A 19832-nucleotide genomic window follows, 5' to 3' on the forward strand; every position below is an offset into this window, starting at 1 on the left:
GGTACACTTTAAACGTGATTTGTTGTCCTATAAATAACCATTTAAATTTTATTCCATACCCCCCATCACCCGGTCTCTATCCGAGGTCTCTATCCGAGGGCCCCCATTGGAGCCAGTCCGGGCCTGGTGGTGTTAGTAATATCAGATACTCATCGAATAGTCGAGTATCCGAACATGATGTTAAAAATAATAACCCGACAAATTCAGCAAGGCGGCTTATTCGAGTATTCGAGTATTCGAGTACCCGAGTATGTAAATTTTCGATACTCGATAATCGACGAGTTTTGCATTTTTCTTAATCGAGTTACGAGTTCGGGTAACAGACCTAAAAAAAGGTCGAGTACTCGATGATGATCGAGTACTCGCGCAACCTTAAAAAATATAAATTACCGACTGACACAATCGCAATATTTATTTTATCACGAAAATTACAATCCAAGAACCCAACGCGAAAAATAGGCCACAATCCTTGTCTAGTATTTTGGGAGGTCAAAAAGCTGGTAATCTTATTTTTTGTTGGTTGAGGGGAATTCCGACGTGGAAAGGGCGGAGACGCGCCACTCGGAACAGCTTTTTAATAGCGCGAGACGGCGCTGACGTATCGAAGATTGATTGCAAATGGCGGCTCATCGAAGAAATGACAGCGCAAGAAGACAAACACGGAGTCAAGAAAACGGGTTCTGCCCCCGCCACCGGGGGCGTAAGAACCAGAGGAGGCAAAGGGGATGGCCCCTCCCTAAGCAAGGTAATTGCTCTTACCAACGTTATGGTCGGTTCAAAATGTCAAATTAAGGATTAAAAAGTTTAATGAAGCAAAAGCTCATCACCATTTGATATCAGTAAACAATACCGGTCTTTAGCTAGGTTTTTTAATAAAATTTTCTGGGAAATTACCAAAATCTTCCCAATTTTGGCGTAAATTATCACCTTAAAGGGACACAGTATCATTTGAAAAATTCGACCCAAATTTGAAACTATGTTTTGCATCCCCTTTTGACCTAAATTAACCTTATGTTTGGCATCCCCTTTTGACTTAAAATAAATCCTATGTTTTGCAACCCCTTTTGACCTAAAATAAATCATAGGTTTTGCATCCACTTTTAACTTAAAATAAATCATAGATTTTGTATCCCCTTTTGACCTAAATTAACCTTATGTTTGGCATCCCCTTTTGACTTAAAATAAATCCTATGTTTTGCAACCCCTTTTGACCTAAAATAAATCATATGTTTTGCATCCCCTTTTGACTTAAAATAAACCATGTGTTTTGCAACCCCTTTTGACTTAAAATAAATCATATGTTTTGCATGCCTTTTGACTTAAAATAAATCATATGTTTTGCATCCCCTTTTGACTTAAAATAAATCATATGTTTTGCAGCCCCTTTTGACTTAAAATAAATCATATGTTTTGCATGCCTTTTGACTTAAAATAAATCATATGTTTTGCATCCCCTTTTGACTTAAAATAAATCCCATATTTGGAATCCTCCATGATCCATTCCGGTGGGGGGGGGGGGCTGTGAAACCCCAAAAACCGCCTTTAAATACACTCTGGTCTAAAACGTCCCAACGCCCCTGTCCGCCACAAGAAGAATGATTACGAGGGCGTCAAATAAGTTGGGTTCGGTCGTGTCGAACACCATTAGAAATCCTCCTGGTGTAAGTCATTAAACGCACTGACGTGACTCAGTTACTTTCAGGAACTTGTACAAACTGAAACACGAGGATTAGCTAATATTTACATTCGTACGCGAGACCAAGAACTTGCGTGAAATCAAAAAAGTCGGCTGAAATCAAACTCGCTTTATATTATTCGTATTTAGCTTGTCGCTATAGCTCGTTTTCTCAAACGGTGTAGTAGCACCTTCACGTGACGGGAAAGGATTTACCCCCAAAATGGCCGCCATGATCAAAGCTACGGAGTGGTACAATCTTAGACCAAGAAACACAGGTTCGTTGTGGCTGCCTATTTCCTATTTATCTCGCGCTGTGTCGCTAGTAGCGAAGGTGAGTCAATTTTTATTGGCTATTTGAGTCACGTGCACAGCCCTACAATCTGTCAGCACGTGGCCTGCAACAGCGTGGCTCCAAAGAACGAAATTTCTTGTATGTTTTTTAATTTTTGTGTCCCTAAAATATTAAAAATATAAAATAATTTAAAAATATGTAACTCTTAGCTGATTATTTTTTTTCAAGTTCTTTAAAAAACGTTATTTTTATCTCTCGTGGATGGCGCCTATTGACTATCTGTATCACCTAACCCCCCTCTCCCTACCACAGCCGCAACAAAGCCCCGCCGAAAAATAAAGCGTTGGGTATGCTATGAGCGAGACGTCCCTGTGTTTCTTGGTCTAAGGTAGAATGAAATAGCAAATACGTCGAATATTTGGGAACTATTTTCCCGTTACTCACACATATATTCATATCTTTCCACGTGTGCCAAACGTGTTCTATTTTTTAAATATAGACACCCGTGCGATAAACTTATGGCATACACCCAAGCATTACGAAAGTATATGGACTGGTTCAAAGGATTGCATTATCTCCACACGTTTGAATCGATCCGAAGTTTAAAAATATGAGACAAAATTGCTCAAGTCTATCGAAACTATTGGGTCTATTCTAGTGCTCGGATTTCGATTAATTTTTATCCATGAATAAAATAAGCTCGGCGATATTTAAATAATATTTATTTAAATTACCAATAGTTGAATAAAAATTGTAAAATGTTTAAATAATCGAAAGTGAATAAGCCTATTATTTAAATAAAACAAACAATTATTTAAATAAATGCCATTTTTGTTCAAATAAATGCTTGGTTGCGTAAAAAACATAATTAAATAAGTTAAAATGATACTCTATTTACCAACGTTTTTTAGATAAATCGGAAAATTTGTGGATAATGAATAAACAATTCCGAACACTATTCGTCATCGTTCGTATATCAAAACGCGTCTTCGATTAGATGGAAAAGTATGGGTACCCGAAGCGTAGCGACAGCGAGAGAGCTATCAGAGCGCACTGCTATTAGCGCAAACATAAAAAGGGGCTTTCAAATTAAGCGAATGGTTATAGTTGGAAGTGATTATTTTTAGTCTTTTTTAGATGAATAAGACCACCTTAATGTCAACTTCAGTTGACTGATAATGCGATTTTTTAACAATTAAATCGTATAAACCAAATATGTGGTTCGCAGTATTTTTTACGCATAGGTTTGATCAAATTCTAAAGGTCTCACATAAGGTTTATTTACTAAATTTGTAATTTCATTATTGATTTAAAATATTATTATTTAATTAATTTAGTAAACATTTCAAACTATTACTAAAAAAATACTCAAAATTACGAAAATAAGTAATTTAGTAACTTTCCAAAATAATATTGAATAAATAACTTTATTACTAACTGTCAATTTGACAAAATTTGTAATATAGTAATTTTGCAAAATTGTCTAATTAGTTATTGGAATAATTAATACAAATGTATTAAAAAAATCAATAAAATTATATTTACTTCAATTTCAAATAGGTAAATACTAAATTAGAAATATTAATTTTAAAGGAAATTTTTCATATACTTTATCACTTAATTATTAAATAACATAATTATTAAATTTATTTATTACAGAAATAACAATTTGATAAATTAGTAAAGTAAGTAATTACTAAATTAGTTACATGAATATATATTTCATAAACTATAAATTTGATTAATTAGTAGTTTGATTAACCCGGCCACCTGAATTAATGGCATTAAAAGTCGCTAGCTGACTTGGGCCAGGGTGGTTCCTTGGGTATTAGCTTAAATTATCATTACTATTATTACTAATTTGTAAGTTATTTAATTTTAAATTTCGAAATTTGATCTATTTATAAATATCTAAATATAAATTTTTTAATTTCCTTAAATAGTAATTTCTAAACTTAAAAAAGTAATTGTTAAAGGGAACACAGCGCAATAAAATTCTTCCAAAATGTTAATCAAAATTTGTGGATAATGAATAAACAATTCCGAGCACTAGTCTATTCTATTATGTTTCTTAGAGTTGTTAATTTTCCGCGAAAATAAAATGCGGAAAATTTCCGCAATTCCTAAAAAATAAAAAATTGAAACATAAATTACTTTTTAAGGGTTTTTAATAACTTTTTATAGATATAAAATGTCTAATAACAGTAAACATACTACATAACATTAATATTGTTACATTGCTAATCAGTTTAAAGCTAGTCTAGAGGTTTAGTTTAACTTTTAGATTCGAAAAAATGAGGCGAAAATGCCGCTTTATTTAAATTTGCAAACAATATTAGACTAATCATGGAATTAAAACCTTTTTTAAATTTTTTTCCGGAAAAATACGGAAAATTGTCCGGAAAAAAGGCCTCGGTCATTTTCCGACTTACAACACTAATATTATTTCTTTTATTTTGCCTTTACATTATACATAGAATTTAGACTTAAAATTATTATAAAACTCTCCGGGAATTCGACGATATTTAAGGACTACATCGCGACACGGTAAATTTAAATCAGAATTGAGTTAACTTATTGACCAATTACTCTAGTCTTAATACGGCTAGTTTCCGTGAAGTTTGTACACGTAACTGGGGTTAATTTGGGCATCGCGGAAAACAGGAAGAGGGAGCGAAGGGCTGACTTTGTAAGCAGGGCGACGCCGCGGCGCTAAGGCCGGATTAGACCCGAGATATCGCGGCCGGCGTGGCGCGTGTACAGCGTTGAATTGTATTTATTATTGGCGACTCCATACCACCCGCTCCCCCTCAACGGAACTACGGTGATGTAGCAACGGCGATATTGCGAGCGGGGGTGTGTGTGTGTGTTGCTTCTACGTATGGCAGGGAAGTTCGTAAGGGAGGGGTGGATAAAGAGTGCGGAGTTGAGTTGACTCTGGTAAAGTAGCCGCGGCGGACGAGTATCGATTGGAGACGGAGCAAGGACAACATAAGGTTCAAGGCTTAACCACCTGTTCCCGTCATAAGTCACGTGATATATTAAAAGTCCTCGGTTCGAAGCCGCTGCTTGGAAAATGCGCTACGCGTGTTCGGAGGGATTGGCACAATCTCTCTCCGCGAATAGTTCTACTTAGCTGCCATCAATATTTGGCCGTTTAAGAACTGTCAACTGACGTGGACGCCTTAACTCTTAAGCCTGTTCGTATCGGGGCGAGTCGAAAGATTTGTTTTCCTAGAGTCGCTTAATGCAATTAGATTTAAAGGAAAGTTGATACGTAGACGTACGAGACATTCCACTGTACTCGAGACTCGCGTGGTTGTCGTTGTTGTTGCTGTTAATTTTTACGAGCCAGGAAAACAGAACCAAGAATAAGATTAAGTAAAATTGTTTGGGATTATATGCCGTGTGACGGAGACTCTTCCATTAATTTTAGTCAGTTGGCAAAATGATATTGTATTAATTTTTATTCAGATCTTGCCAAGTGGCTAGAGCTTTCTACTCGACACACGCAGTTGCGGATTAACCAATAGGCTCAATATAGGCTTACGCCTAGGGGCTTAGAACGTGCCCAAACACGAGATAGGTCAGAGGGGCCCTCCTCGCATCATGTTTAAGCATTACACAAAGCATTATTTTATCGCATTCGTGAGCTTTGACCTTTCCCCTTTTAGAAATGAGACACTCTATAATCAAGTTTGTCGAATCTCTTTCCACCAGGCAGCCTAGATTCAATTTTCATCCTTGACAAGTAATACGCGTAGCCGAACTTCGACTTTCTTTACTTTTGTGTACACAGTGGCGGCGCGTTTCATTTAAATTCAATCGATCCTTTAATTCAGTCGATTATTTTAATGAGAATCGGGGCTTCCCGAAAATTCCTTCCGGATATGAAAGAGCGAAAAATTCCCAAGTTTGATCCTCTCCATTTTTGACAGAATATCGGTATATATTTATAACATTTGTTTATTGGAATTTCTTGCTTATACGGGAAAGGCCTCGCAACCCATACTAGTATTGGAATTTACGCCAGAATTTAACTATAGTCCCGTCGAGGCGTAATTCGAGAATTATACAACCGAGAGCGAGTCGGCTTTCCTATCACCGCAGACTTTACCCCTATTCCCGGCTTCCGTCATACGGTGAATTTATGATAAAATGTTCCGACAGACTTCGTATATAAAATGGTCCGGAAGGGCCTTTGTTTGAGTTTGTTATTTGGGCAAACTTTCGAAGATGTTTAGTCCCCCCTACCCCCAAGGCCTTGCCTGGAAGCAATATCCTATAAACGTTGGAAAGCGCCGAAGAAACCAATTTTGTGCTTTATATTTTTCGGACTGCGCGTGGATAATATTTACGTTTTACGCATCTTTAGACAGGAGGGGGGGGGGGTAGTCAAAGGGAAAACAGGAGTCTATTTTCAAAAGCTGTTTTTCAGCATCTTTGATCATGCATCCTCCCGACGCGCCCCGATCCTCCACCCACTGTGAAACCAGCGGAATTTAAAAAAATATTTTTATTATTTAATCAAGCTAGATATTTTCCATTTTTCAAAGGGCTTAAACTAACAATGTCTTCAAACAATGGTTTTGCTAGCGCACGAGGGGTTGGACATTCGGAACAACAACACATGGACGGGATTTGCAAATCCAGTTGATTTTACGGTTTTTTCCTATTATTTTTAGTATTTCAAAAATATAGCTTTATTAGAAAAAATACATATTTTTTATTATTATTATTGGTAATTTTTTTATTTTTCTCGAGGATTTGTAGGATTTTTCTGGAATTTTTTTTTAAATTAATCGATTTTATTTGTCTCTTTTATTTTGTAATTTTTTTAGAGAATTTTGTAGAAATGTTTTAAGGAAATTTTGTGGAATTTGTTAGAGAATTTTGTGGAATTATTTTAGACAATTTTGTGGAATTATTTTAGACAATTTTGTGGAATTATTTTAGACAATTTTGGTATTGTTTTAGATAATTTTGATATTGTTTTAGATAATGTTGATATTGTTTTAGATAATGTTAATATTGTTTTAGATAATGTTGATATTGTATTAGATAATTTTGGAATTTTTTTAACGAATTTTGTGGAATTTATTTCAGAAAATTTTGAGGAATTGTTTTAGAGAATTTTGAGGAATTGTTTTAGAGAATTTTATGAAATTTATTTTAGAGAATTTTGTATTTTTTTTAGAGAATTTTGTGGAATTGTTTTAGAGAAATTTGGGGAATTGTTTAAGAGAATTTTGTGGAATGTTTTAAGTAATTTTGTGGAATTATTTTAGTGAATTTTGTGGAATTGTTTTAGGAACTTTTATGAAATTTATTTGAGAATTTCGTTGATTGCTTAGAGATTTTTGTGGAGTTTGTTATAGAGTTTTCTTAGATTTTTAAAAAATACAAAATAATTCCCGGATTTTTCTTTGATTTTATATTTTTCGCTGAGTGTACGTGATTTTTTTTTAATGTTTGCGAAGCTCCAAAGTATCTTGATAGTTTGACATTTTCTGTATTTTTATTCGCATTAGATTCGTATCATTACTTTGCTCTAAAAAGTTCAAACATTTCTATTCTGGAATTATTTGTGTAGGCTAAAATATCACGCGTGTTAGTAGCCACGTTTCGATCGTTTTACATGACGGTAAAAAGTTCAAACCTTATATATATATACATTTCTGTTCTTCGAATGGTTACGTTTGAATAATTTGTGTAGACTAAAATATCACGCGTGTTAGTAGCCACGTTCCGATCTTTTTACATAACGGTAGTAAAATGAGCGTCTAATTTATCTTTCGAGCTTTTGTCGTTTGTCAAGTCGCGAGCTGAAAATAGCTGCAAAATTCAAATCGATTTAATCACGCAAAAGTATTTTCCCTCTCGCTGTGTGACGTCATAAGGCGGGGAGTGAACTATCATTTGCATTTCTCGAGGGTATATTACCCCCCCCCCCCCCGGCGTTTGCAAGCGTGGTTTCATTGGAGACGCGCGTTGCTCTCGTTCCCAGTTGTCTCGAAGTTGCAACCCCAGAAAGAGTGCAGCTGCTCTTTCCAGCTGAAAATAAAAAACTCATCGCGATTTCCAAATTTATGCCAAGACAACATTTGCTGCTTTTTACGTGTCATAGGCTGACATCATTGCTCTTGGCTGGTTCTTAAGCGTTCTGATAAATAGTACCTATACCCCAAATAGAAACGTATTGGATCATGGTTAGCGGCAAAATTTGGAATAGGCGCTTAAATAAAACATATTCCCAGAAATTGCCAAGAAGTAATATTTCCAACAGCCAGGACACATAAGTTATTATTTATATAGTGCTTGTTGTAATATTAGAAAGCTGGAAACTTTCTCGAACGTAACATCGGTTTTTTGCTAAGCCTTAACATGCCAAAAAAGTTACCAGGTTAAAAGGAAACACTTGTTGCATACCGTACTGCAAAAGTAATGAGTTTTCATCTTTTTCCAAAAGATAATTTTATACGAAATGAATTAACTCTGCCTCCATTAGAAGCTTTAAAATTGCCCGGTATTATAAAAATATTACATATAATTTTAATTATTTATACCATAAGAGGATGATAATAATAATTATAAAATCTTCTTATACTTAGTTTTAGTAACATTATATATCAAATATATTATCGAAAATTAACATTAGTATGTTCCTTATACACGTGAGCCGACGCGTTTCTTATCTGACGACAAATTCTCATGAGGGCAAAAACGCGTCTCCAATTGGCTTAAATATGACTTTTTGGCTAGACATTCTAACCGACCGACCGGAAAAAGCTCCTTCCCAGATGAATTTGGAGAGGGGAGTAAAAACCGAGTATCTTTTATTCAAGCGTCCATTGCTATCCCCAAAATTTGGAATTAAGAGTTAATTTCGCTGAAATAATAATCTGCTAGGCTAATACCCAAGTCACCACCTTAGGCCTAAGTGATGTAACGACGGTCTAAGTAATATAGCAACTGTGTAGGATTGTAATGGAAACCTTTAATTCCACGCGAGCCAACAGATCCCTACACTAACTATTAGCGTAATCTCAACAAGTTTTTCTGGAAGGTGGAACCGAAGAGCTTGAGGGAAAACCTCATTAAGCAGTGTCGTGAAAACTTTCAAACTTAACGCGGAAGGAGTTGTTCCGAGTTTTCACCCAGTGCCACAAGCTGGGAGGCTATTCTGTAAAAATCAGAAATGACATAAAATCTCCAGCCGTCGAAAATGGCAATGCGCGGGTGCAGAATTGGCGGATATCTAAATATCAAACTATCGATTGTGTAAGTTCAGTTTTAAGTAGTGGCAGCTAGGAGCAACAAACACAAGCTAGAATTTAAACATGTTAACGCAGTGTTGTGTACAAATTTCATTCAACGAACCTTTACACTGAACGTTTTACGGGCGGGCGGGAAGATAACTTCTGAATTTTCCCCTTCCGACGGTAGCAGGCGCTAAAGCATCTAACCAATGAGAAATGTACACAAGCAAATACACGACTTAAGACGGGTTGCGTACTCCTTGTGTGGGGGGGCTGTATTTGTTGCTCCTAGGTGGCAGTATGTTATGCTTTGTCAAACCATAAACTAAATGCGTAAGTGGACGTAAAATACCTCTTTATTTTTGGTGCCCAAGGCTTAAATTGGCGCCATCGACCGTATGTCGAAGCATTTCATTAAAATAACTTACGTCAGCATTACAGACCGCCACGATTTTGAATTTGACCAATACTATTGATAGTTCGATATTTCTATAGCAGTCTCTTCCGCACCCGCGCATTGTCATTTTTGACGGATCATGATTTTTTTTGTCATTTTTGATTTTTACAGAATAGCCTCCTGGAATCAAATCCGGCTCCTCTTGCAGCGAAGTGAAAGTGCCAATTAATTAAGAAAATTTTATCTACATTTGATATCAGTTATAACAGTTCGGGTTTTAAGACTCTTAAACCTTTTGTATCAAATTGTATTCGGAGCTTCCTAAAATCTACTAAATCAAATTGCCAACTTAAATTTACGAAAAATAAAAAAATCTGGGGTGTTTCTAGATTTAAAAATTAAAAAAACAAACCATTTAAACATTTGAATACAAATGAAATATCTTCTGTTTATCCACGGTGATCTCCGTGATCTTCATCACGGTAACGATATGTTTCGGTCATATCGTAATTGATAAATAGACCAATATTTCCTAATCTTAAACTCTGATTTCCATTTTTTAATAATAAAAATTATGGTGAAGCCTAGCTGATTATTATTATTCACCGAGTATAACCGTTAGATCATTTAAAGTCGAAGTAGTTTATATTTTACATTACATCTAATTAAAAAAGTTATAACCGATAGCTAAATATATTTTTAGAAAATTACAACGTTATTCCTAAAAGCTCGAGATCAACAGTTTTCTCGTTTATTTTGTATCAGCCTTGGTCCAGCATTATAGGTCCCCAATGTTGGTCTCCAGGAATGGTCGAAAGAAAATAATATGTCCAGCATTATATCTAGATTGATGCCTGAGGCAGGTCCGATTGTGCCAACTGGGGATAAGGAGCCATAATAGAACGTTATATTCGGCCAGCAAATAGTTACCATGGTTTCGAGAGGCTCACATTTTCTTTTTTTATATTCTCAAGAAACGCGAATCTATAAAAAACAATACCTAAAATGGCCCCTGAAAGTTTTAGTATTGGATTTATGCAAGATTTTATATTTTTTGGATAGGATTTTTTCTATTTTTTTAATAAACTTAATTGATCAAAATTCTACTAAACATTTATTTTTTAATTAAGTTCTGATATCACCGCCGTCGTTTGATTCGTCTAAAAATTTGAATAATTATTTAGACGGCCAAATATTTTTTTAAGGGGATTGGGGCTTTTTAGCTTTTATTAAATTACATTTTCCAAAATTTTACTAAGAACATACATTTTATTTTTATAGGTTAACTTCTGATATCGTCTTCATTTGATTTGTCTAAAAATTCGAATATTTTTGACGGAAAAATATTTCATATCGAAATTGTATCACTTTGTTTTAAAAGCGTGTTATCCCCTGTAAAATAACTCTATAGTATGTGCAGTTATAATCGAAATTAAATTGTACTTGAAATGTTCAAAATATTAAGAATTTTGGGAGTTGTTCATTGAGTTATATAAGGTAAAATAAGAAAAAATTACATTTATTGATTACAATTTTCAAAACGATATTTTTCAATTCTAATTAAATATCGTTAAATATTTAATTATTATTCTTCATTTGACCTATTGCATCTTTCCTTCCTTAATCGTCGAATTTTATGATCTAGCGTCTTCTACAGACAAATTAAAAATTCATGAACGTTTTTTCTGAAATAAACATTTCAAAATATAAGCAAACGATGCCAAAATTATATTAAAATGCAAGTATCATTATTTATAAAGTCAAATTTACGAATAACGATGAGGAAAAACTAATAGCGTCTGCCTTAGCAGCAACCTATCTAGCTTTCAATGGCGAGCCTAAGGGGGCGCCGCGATAGTTTTCGGTCGCGAATAGACGTTTTCCATTTGGGGTATAATTTATATATTAATATTTATAGATTGCAGTCCATTATTTACAATCGAGTTAGGGCGCTTCAATAGACTGATCCTCGGAAATAACCGGTCACATTAACATATACTTTATTTCAAGAGAGAGCGAGTGACCGTATACAATAATCCTTTGTCTGTCTCTGTTGAATTTAATCGTCTGCCCCCTCACCCCGTTCCTTTTACCGGCGACAACCTCATTCACCGTCAAATGTTTGCGAATTTGAAGAGGGGGGTCCCCTTTTCGGAGAGGAATTTGAAGGGGGGATTAGCATCGATAAGTGCCTTCCGCTTCCTCCGCGCTGCGCACCCCCCACGAAGAATGTCGCTTCTGCCCATGGCGTCGTAGGCATTGCCTCTGGGCGGACAGCGAAGACCGTCCCGAAGAAAGTATATAATGACATTAACCTAATTATTCATATTTTGGAGCTACGCCGCAATTGACGTTAACGAACGATACCAATTATCAAATATTCCTCAGGCAGTTGAAAGCCGCTCCGAAACAAATCTCGGATTAAGATAATTATGTCGGAGTATTTTATTCAATGTAATTTGTCAAGATCTCTTAATTTTTTTATTTTATGGATATTGATGGAATTTCATTCGCTCCGGTAATAGCGGTTACGTTAAAATGAAGTATATTTTTAACCTACGCACCCCTGTAGAAATGTTCTAGTAGCAATACATCAAAGTTGCTCAACGAGCCCACTTCCAGGGTGTAATATTGGGGAGTGGAAAATGAGTATTATTTTTTTTGGCTAGGAATGTAGCATAAAATTTATGGGTGCTGTAAATCTTATTTTATAATGTGTGGGGGAATTAGCCCCCACACTAAATTTCGCGAAAATTTATTTTAAACAGACTGAATCTTTATCTGTAGCAAATAAATCTTGACGCGGTGTATATGTTTACGGAAGGATTTCTTGATAGACGTGTTAGACAGTGTTACGAGTCTACTTTGTTATAGTAAAAACACAGTTCGACTACGGTGACTCCCTTGAGATATTACTATTTTATATATATACATATCCGTCGTGACGGTGGTCGTTAGTAATTAGCAATACCATCATCTAAGAGCTGGTAGCTTTTCTCTTAAGTTTTTAATTATTAATATGAATAATAATAATAATAATAATAATAATAAAAATAATCAGCTAAGCTAATACCCGAGGCACCACCCTAGGCCCAAGTCATCTAGCGACTTTTATTGCCTTTTAATCCAGGTGGCCGGTTTAATTGCGTAGGAGGGTGGTGGCAAGCCCTTCATGCCACACGAGCCAACAGCTCGCTACACTTACTATTACCGTTAACCTCTACAAGTTTTTATGGAAAGGGAAAACCGAAGAACTCGGGTGGAAACTCCTTTAAGTGGTGAGGAGAAAACTTGGGTATCTGTTAGTATCGAATTTATTAAGGTGACCTTAGCTTCTCGTTGGTCTTTACGTAACAAGCGTTCGCTACTATAGTTAGTGTATGACGATATTGTATTTAGGGGACGGGGGAGGTCGTAATTCTCGCACTCGGTATTGGTAACTGGCCCTATTTTATTACACGTCTCACAGATGGCGCCATCCGCTCTAGCCTAGCCATTAATGAGATTAATTTCGCCAAAGCAGTCGTTGGGTAAATGGATTTTATACCACGACAAACAAGACGCCGACCAAAATATTATTATCGCAGGGACCCCCGATGATCTCTTCTTTTTCAATTTGTCTCTCTGCCAAACTTAGCCTCTCTTCGAAAACTTTATTAATTAAATTATCTGGGGAAAAAAGGCAGGATTTCATAGCCTTGATTTCAACCGGAAATTGTGCTGGCAAAACGTACAGCTGTTACGACTTACGAGTCTTAACCTGGCTAGTTTAATTCTAATGATATTAATGAGTTTGTTTATCAGAGGGATATAATGTATAGAGCTAATTTCCGGTACCCTTTGTTTTATCGCCGATTTGATTACGTTTATAGTGTAATTAGATTTTGTAATTTCTACGCTGTTTTATTAACACGTAATCATCGCGACTACTGTAACGGATTCAATAATGCATTTTCATTCGCATTACAAGCGTCTAGTTGGTGGCATTTTTTTGCGAAATTTTTAAGCATTATTTATTTTTTTGCGTCTGCTAGTAAAGGTTCTTGGAATAATTAAAACATTTGGACTTTCATCGCATCCGAATTTATAGTTTTTAAACACCGAAGTATTTAATTTATCTATATAATTTTTAAAATATTAGGAACACTAATTATTACTTAATAATTCGCTTGAAATATTTTCGAAATAGCGCGAACATCGATTAGATGTTCCAGTAAAAGATCCGATAAAATAGGCGTTGGAAAGATCTATAAAATAGGCTTAACGGCCCAGTTAGGCAGCGCCGCGTAAAAGTCCCGAAGAAATAAGGCAATATCTACGGGACAAGGAAAGGTTTTCCTTGAAAATGACATATTGAAGGGGTAAAAAATAAAATAAGATAATCGACGATTCCTTCCTCCCAATTTTCTTAATTTGGCTGAAAAAAATCCATAAAAAATCCGATAAAGAAATCATCCCCTCTGGCGCGGAGTTCTCGTTCGCTCGCCGCCGTGCGCGTGCCGGGTTGCGGGGAATTCTGGGCGCGCGCGAGAGTCACGGGCGCGACACCAATGAAATCCGGTAATATTCTTAAACGACAAGGACGGCTGACTGGAAAGTCACTCACCCAGTAAGGCACGATCGTCGCTCGACGCCATGCTTCGCTTCGCAAATACGCCACTCACAAAAAACCGAAATGTATAGTGTTCTTTAAGAACGCGCCGTCCGTGGTGGCGTTGAGGATAGTCCGCCTCGTCTCAATTCGCCGATCGGCACAACGCGCTCAAAAATGGATAGGGCGAGCTAGTTACGTCCAAAGCTCGTTGCTGGATGATGATTAGAGTCGAGTTGGTTGTCGGCCGCGAGCCGCTCTGCCGCCGTCTCTGCTCAGGCAGCAGCCATTTGCCCGCTTCATCCGGGAACTAAGGACTAGTACGTTTTCTCTCTCTTTCCCGCTAAGGTTTCCTCCGGCGAGTTCGCGTCGATCGCGACCCGGCTCGCTCCAGCCCCTGAGACCCCCCACTCTAGTATCCCCCCCCACCACGCACACTCTCCGTTTTTCTCGATTTTTCACCCCCTTCTTCCATTTGGTAACTCGTTCTCTACTCCCGCTAAATAGTTCAATCGAAGACGGTACCCTTTAGGGGCGCGGACTTTACTCGCGGCGCGCCTTTAAGAGGGCTGTCTCGTAACCCTCGTCACCGGCTATAGATTGAATGAGAAGGAAGGGGGAGGGGGAGGATCCGTTCAATGGAGAAGCACTCAGCGAACTCCGAGTGCTGTGTGTATGTGTGTATGGGACTGGACATAAATCTCGCCCAACGTGAATATTCCCTCTCTTTTTGATATCCTTCTCCGCCCGCGCCTACTTCCTTCTACACTTTCACCCTTTCTTTTCGACGTTTTATTTTTATTTTATTTATTTTCGTATGATTTCCTGTCTCGACGTACAGGTAGGCCCTAGATTTTTTTGTCATCCCCCACCCCACCCTATATACGATTCGTCTTGGTGTTAAAATATTTAATCATAGTTTATATTTGCTAAAGTATATAAAAACTGCGGGTCGTTAACAAAGTGGTGTTTATATTATTCGTTGTTTTCCATTCAATGGGTACATTTTTGTACGTGGAATATTGACTTTAGGGAGTAGTAAACAACTAATTTGTTAGTAATGTGTTTCGGCTTTGTTGACGTTTCAGTGTATCCTAAATGTATTGTTTCAGATCTAGAATATTCAATGAATGTTTTTTACACTCCAATTTCTCTAGTGGAACGCGATAATAAAATAACAAATCTACATACGTCATAATTAATTAGGGACTAATTAATCTTAATTTTTACATAAAATCTTAATATTCAAATTGAAATTCAAATTTATCAGATAATTTAAAAAGATTATACATACAGGTTGAGTAGGGCTTAGTCAATTTCTGACTTGTTATTAAAAATACCTAATTATTTAAATAGATTTAGATCTTTAATATTAATAGTATTAATCTTATTTCTAAAAAAAAATCATCGTTTTAAATAATGGTTAGTATAAAAAATTAATCCACTTTTTTTGAACAAACGTTTAATTTGCAATTCGTACGACAGTAAAATTAGCCTATTCAAATGATTAGTTAAGTGGGCTTTTAAAAACACTTCCGGTAAAAGGAGAATACGTAGAATAGTAGGGATTTTTGACGGGGATAGCTAGTCTATCTAGTAATTGAAAGCGATTACCGCTTTCAATTCCGACTATCTATGAAAAGTTTTCCCCGTAAAATTGAAGTCTCTGGGTGCAATTAATCCAAACAAAGTGAAGTCGCCTCCTTCGAAACGCTTTCACTCTCTTCTTCCACAGAAATCTCGCTTGTTTTTTTACTTCTTTCCCCCTCTCTCTCCTCAATACGACTTTCTTTTTACGACGAAATCCGGGAGGAAGAGAAAACAATTAAAGCCATAAAATAAATGGTTCCCAGATGTTTTAGTGGGCTTTTGCCTTCTCATCCAATTAATTGGCCCACTAATTTTCCGCCGGCCAAATTTCCCCCATTTTTTTGGGCGATTAACGCGATCAACACCATTTATTTTATTTCCCGGATATAAATTCCGTTCGATTTTCCCCCTTTTAACGTATTTACCATTAGTAGGTCAATAATAGATCAAAACGCCTGTAGAAGTGTTCCACCCGTCACGCGCCGCTGTTCAGGGAGAAGCTTACATCGGGGGTAAATATCGATTACACGATAGTAATATCAAAGGCGCGTACTGTTTCAAACTTTATAGATTTTAGTGTTAGGTTGTAGTACTTAGCCTTATAAACGTAAAGTTCTTCTTTTCGTTTTACGCCACGGTTAGTTTTATTTTTCGTCCTTTTTTTGTAAGTGACCGATAAAAATCGTCTGCTCTTCTCCTCAGTTTCTTCTAACGTCCGCGCCGAGGCGCTACAGTGGCGGGAAAGAAGGGATTCGAATCGATAGTATTGTTAGGGGTCGTTGTCTGGCCGTCTCTCCTGACTCTTCTCTCCGCCCATAACTTCTCCTTCGTACAAATTGAAACTAAGACCTGTCTCAAACGTCTTCCCCTTCCCCTCTGTTACTTATTGAACTCGAATTGGAAGAAACAAAAAATTGCTTGGTGGAGGGGAACGTGAAACTGTTATTTGGGAGAATGTAATGGCGAATAGGGAGGCTTTTATAGCGTTAATAAGAGCTTTAATTAGAGTTTTAGACTTCGTAGAAATTGGGAACAACTCGTCAAAGTAGAGTTCTATACTAGCACTAGGAAATGTTTTGCTATAAATGTTTTATTATGTATAAGAGAAAAATAATATTTTCCGTTATTATAGAGACAATAAAATACGTAATCTTAGTCCTAATTCTTTCGATTTGAAGCAGGTGTGTACTACCTGAATTTTCCGGGGAGGTCCTGATTGTTTTTGTTGAAAGGCATGAATGTCCCTGATAATAGTGTAGATTTTATAAATTTGAAGTAGAATTAATGAAATCAATTAAGAAAATTTAAAAATTATTAGCCATAAATTTCAACAGTATCTCAGTTTCACCGCTTAAGGGTTCATTAGTACTGATTCCTTGCTTATAAATTGTTTTTAAGCAAACACCAAAACCCTTATCAAAACTATTAATCATTAATATTGAAATATAATTAATTTCCGCAAATATGTTTTGGTTAAAAACCGCGAATAATTTAATTCTAAGATGACAAAGTATTAATTACACCTGCCATCCTGAAATTCCGAAATCACGCGTTTTTACCACAAATAAATAAGGTTAAGTTTACTCCATATGGAATCTGGAGTAATCCTAACTGTAAGTGAAGTGGATTAAGGGTATGCAGAGGGAGCCATTTTCTGGTATCACTGTGATAAAATTGAAACACTTGTCGTCTGGTAGCACTTTTTGATCATAAACAGTTTTACGCTATGACATAGTAAGTAATTTGAATGGTTGAAATACAGTAATATATATTATTTTACTCTCAGCAAAGTTAACATAGGACACCGTACCCTAGATTCGAATGCAGAGAGCTTTCCGATTGTCGGTTTTGTAACGAAGCGATAACCCACGTGACCTCCGAAAAAACGAGCTTCATCGGTTGCTGTAGTAAGTTTTCTAATGTTTTTATCATAGTAAGTATGGAGAAGTTCAGGCAGGAAGTGGGTAAACGCTATTAACTAAGGCAGTTAATTCGAATCTAGGCTACGAGGTCTATATTGTCTTTGCTATCAGCGAAATAATACTAAGTTATATCATTAAAGCCTATCATAAGATTCCAGCTAAAGGCCGACTACATATTTATTCGGTTTACTCTGTTTCTCACTGGTAGTCGGCTGCTTGCATAGCACATGTGTCTTGCAACGAGCCAGCTTCCAGTGAAAGACAGAGTAAACCGAATAACTATGTAGTCGGCCTTTAAGTAGAGGTCTGGCATAGGGCCCCATGTTAACGGCACTGTCCATGTAAGAACAAATAAACCAAAGATTCTCGGACATTGTTACCCGAAGCAAAAAGTTCGTTGGCGTCGTATGTTCCAAGTTTTTAAATTGCCACTAGAAGGTACCACTGTAACTCCGCATACATTATATAATATCGGAAATTTTTTTTAAAACAATAGGTCAAAAGCACGCTGTATACTTAGGTCCTAAATTATATAATATCCTATAAGTGTCGATATCAAAAATTGTATAAATGTTCAGTTATTAAAAAAAAAATCAAAAATGGTTAATGAATTATGGTCTAGAAAAATTGACTACTTTTTATAAGTAACATGCATACTAAAAAGAATGTTTAGAAATAAAATTATCTACCGTTAAATAATACTGCCTCTTCGAAGACTAATATTATTAAAGTAATTTAGTCATATCCCCGACACGCACAAGTTTCTTATTTACTTATGTGGATTGGGGCGGTGTAGTATACATTTTCTCATGTTTGTAAAACCTATAAAATGCACCAATAAATTAAATTGTAATAATAATAATAATAATAATATCTACCACTTAATAACGTTTGCCTGCTTATATCAAATAAGGCCTAGACCATAACTCAGGGTAAACTTATGATGGTTTTATGGTGATATACGATATAACTACTAACGAAGAGAAAATTTCACACGTTCGTTGTCGAAAAACCGTCGTTATAACTTTTCGCGTAAAATAGGAGGCGAAATCCGGAGTTACATTCAGAAGCGGAAATTGCTTTCGAAGTAAAATATTTCTCTTCTTTATCAGAGTTTACTTTTATTTGACGGAGTATGTTTTTTTAAAGTAAAATCTTCTTAGCGAGTTCGGGCTTGCAGCCGCGAGCATCGCGAATTGAATATGAAATTCGTCGGGGGTGATCCAAAGAAGGCGGTTGAGTGAGAATAGCAAATGCCAAAGTGAAAGCGTCGAAAAAAAGGAGAGCCCTGCCGTGTCAATAATCGCGGGCTGCAGCGCCATCCACGTATTGGAGTTAAAATTGGTACCCAACGCCCTATTAACTAGTCCCCGGTCCCTGGCTTAACTTTTCATCAGTCGGCTCGCTCGAGGTTTAAGACCCGTTTAAAGCCACGCCTTTATCGAAAGGGAGATTGTACCGCTTCTCCTCGCTTCGTGGGCTCTATTCGCTAAGACGGGCTTGAATTGTACGTTGACTATTTGCTTTTCTCTTCGAGACTAGTCCTTTTTAGATCTTCTCCGCCTGGCCGCTAAATAACATTGGTTCGGAAGGTCTCGGCGGGGAAGCACTCTCTCAGGCGTCTCTTCACTCTCCCCCTCCCGCATCCGCCTTTTCTCTTACCATTCCAGCTTTACTAGGTCACTCGACACCGTTCCTAAGCCTAACTTAATCCCTTTCTTCGGAAGTCGTCTAAAGACAATCGACTCGGAAAAGGGCTGGAGCGCGAACAGAGAGAAAAATTCACGTCTAAAAATAAATACAACGTTTTTTTCTTCTTTTCCGGAGGAGGAGGAGGAGGGGGGAGGGGGTATATAAAAAACAAGAGACACGGTTGTTTCGTTAGTTCTCTAATAGGAGGCGCCACTTTACAGAAGCGCCCTCTGATTTGCGCGTCAGTTTTGAGCCACGTTTCAACCATGGACCAAGAATCTAAGGGGATTCACTGTTTCCGATATTTTGACACGGTAGGCGTGGCCTAAATCGGGAGGCTTACTGAGGTACGCCAGCCGCTTTGAAGCGCCTCAAGAATTCTGTTCAACTATCACTTTGAGAGGCTTAGGC

The 19832-nt window shown here is 36.7% G+C and overlaps 1 protein-coding gene across 9 annotated transcripts in view; it reads right to left on the reverse strand.

The window, feature by feature from the left end:
• LOC149940976 (muscle calcium channel subunit alpha-1-like) overlaps positions 1-14394 on the reverse strand; it is a 135357-nt gene extending 120963 nt beyond the window's left edge. For 5 of the 9 annotated variants that reach the window (XM_090178145.1, XM_090178147.1, XM_090178150.1 and 2 more), the window contains exon 1: positions 14233-14394. In XM_090178145.1, coding sequence (XP_090034271.1) covers positions 14233-14263 — 31 coding nt within the window. In that variant the 5' untranslated portion in view covers positions 14264-14394. The remainder of the gene's footprint in view (positions 1-14232) is intronic. The other 4 variants (XM_090178151.1, XM_090178148.1, XM_090178152.1 and 1 more) reach the window with 2 other exon arrangements.
• Between the last annotated feature and the right edge of the window lie 5438 nt (positions 14395-19832).

The sequence above is a fragment of the Leiobunum rupestre genome, chromosome 6 (genome assembly GCF_980474605.1).
Source record: "Leiobunum rupestre chromosome 6, qqLeiRupe1.1.hap1, whole genome shotgun sequence".
In the NCBI taxonomy this organism is placed as follows: domain Eukaryota; kingdom Metazoa; phylum Arthropoda; class Arachnida; order Opiliones; family Sclerosomatidae; genus Leiobunum; species Leiobunum rupestre.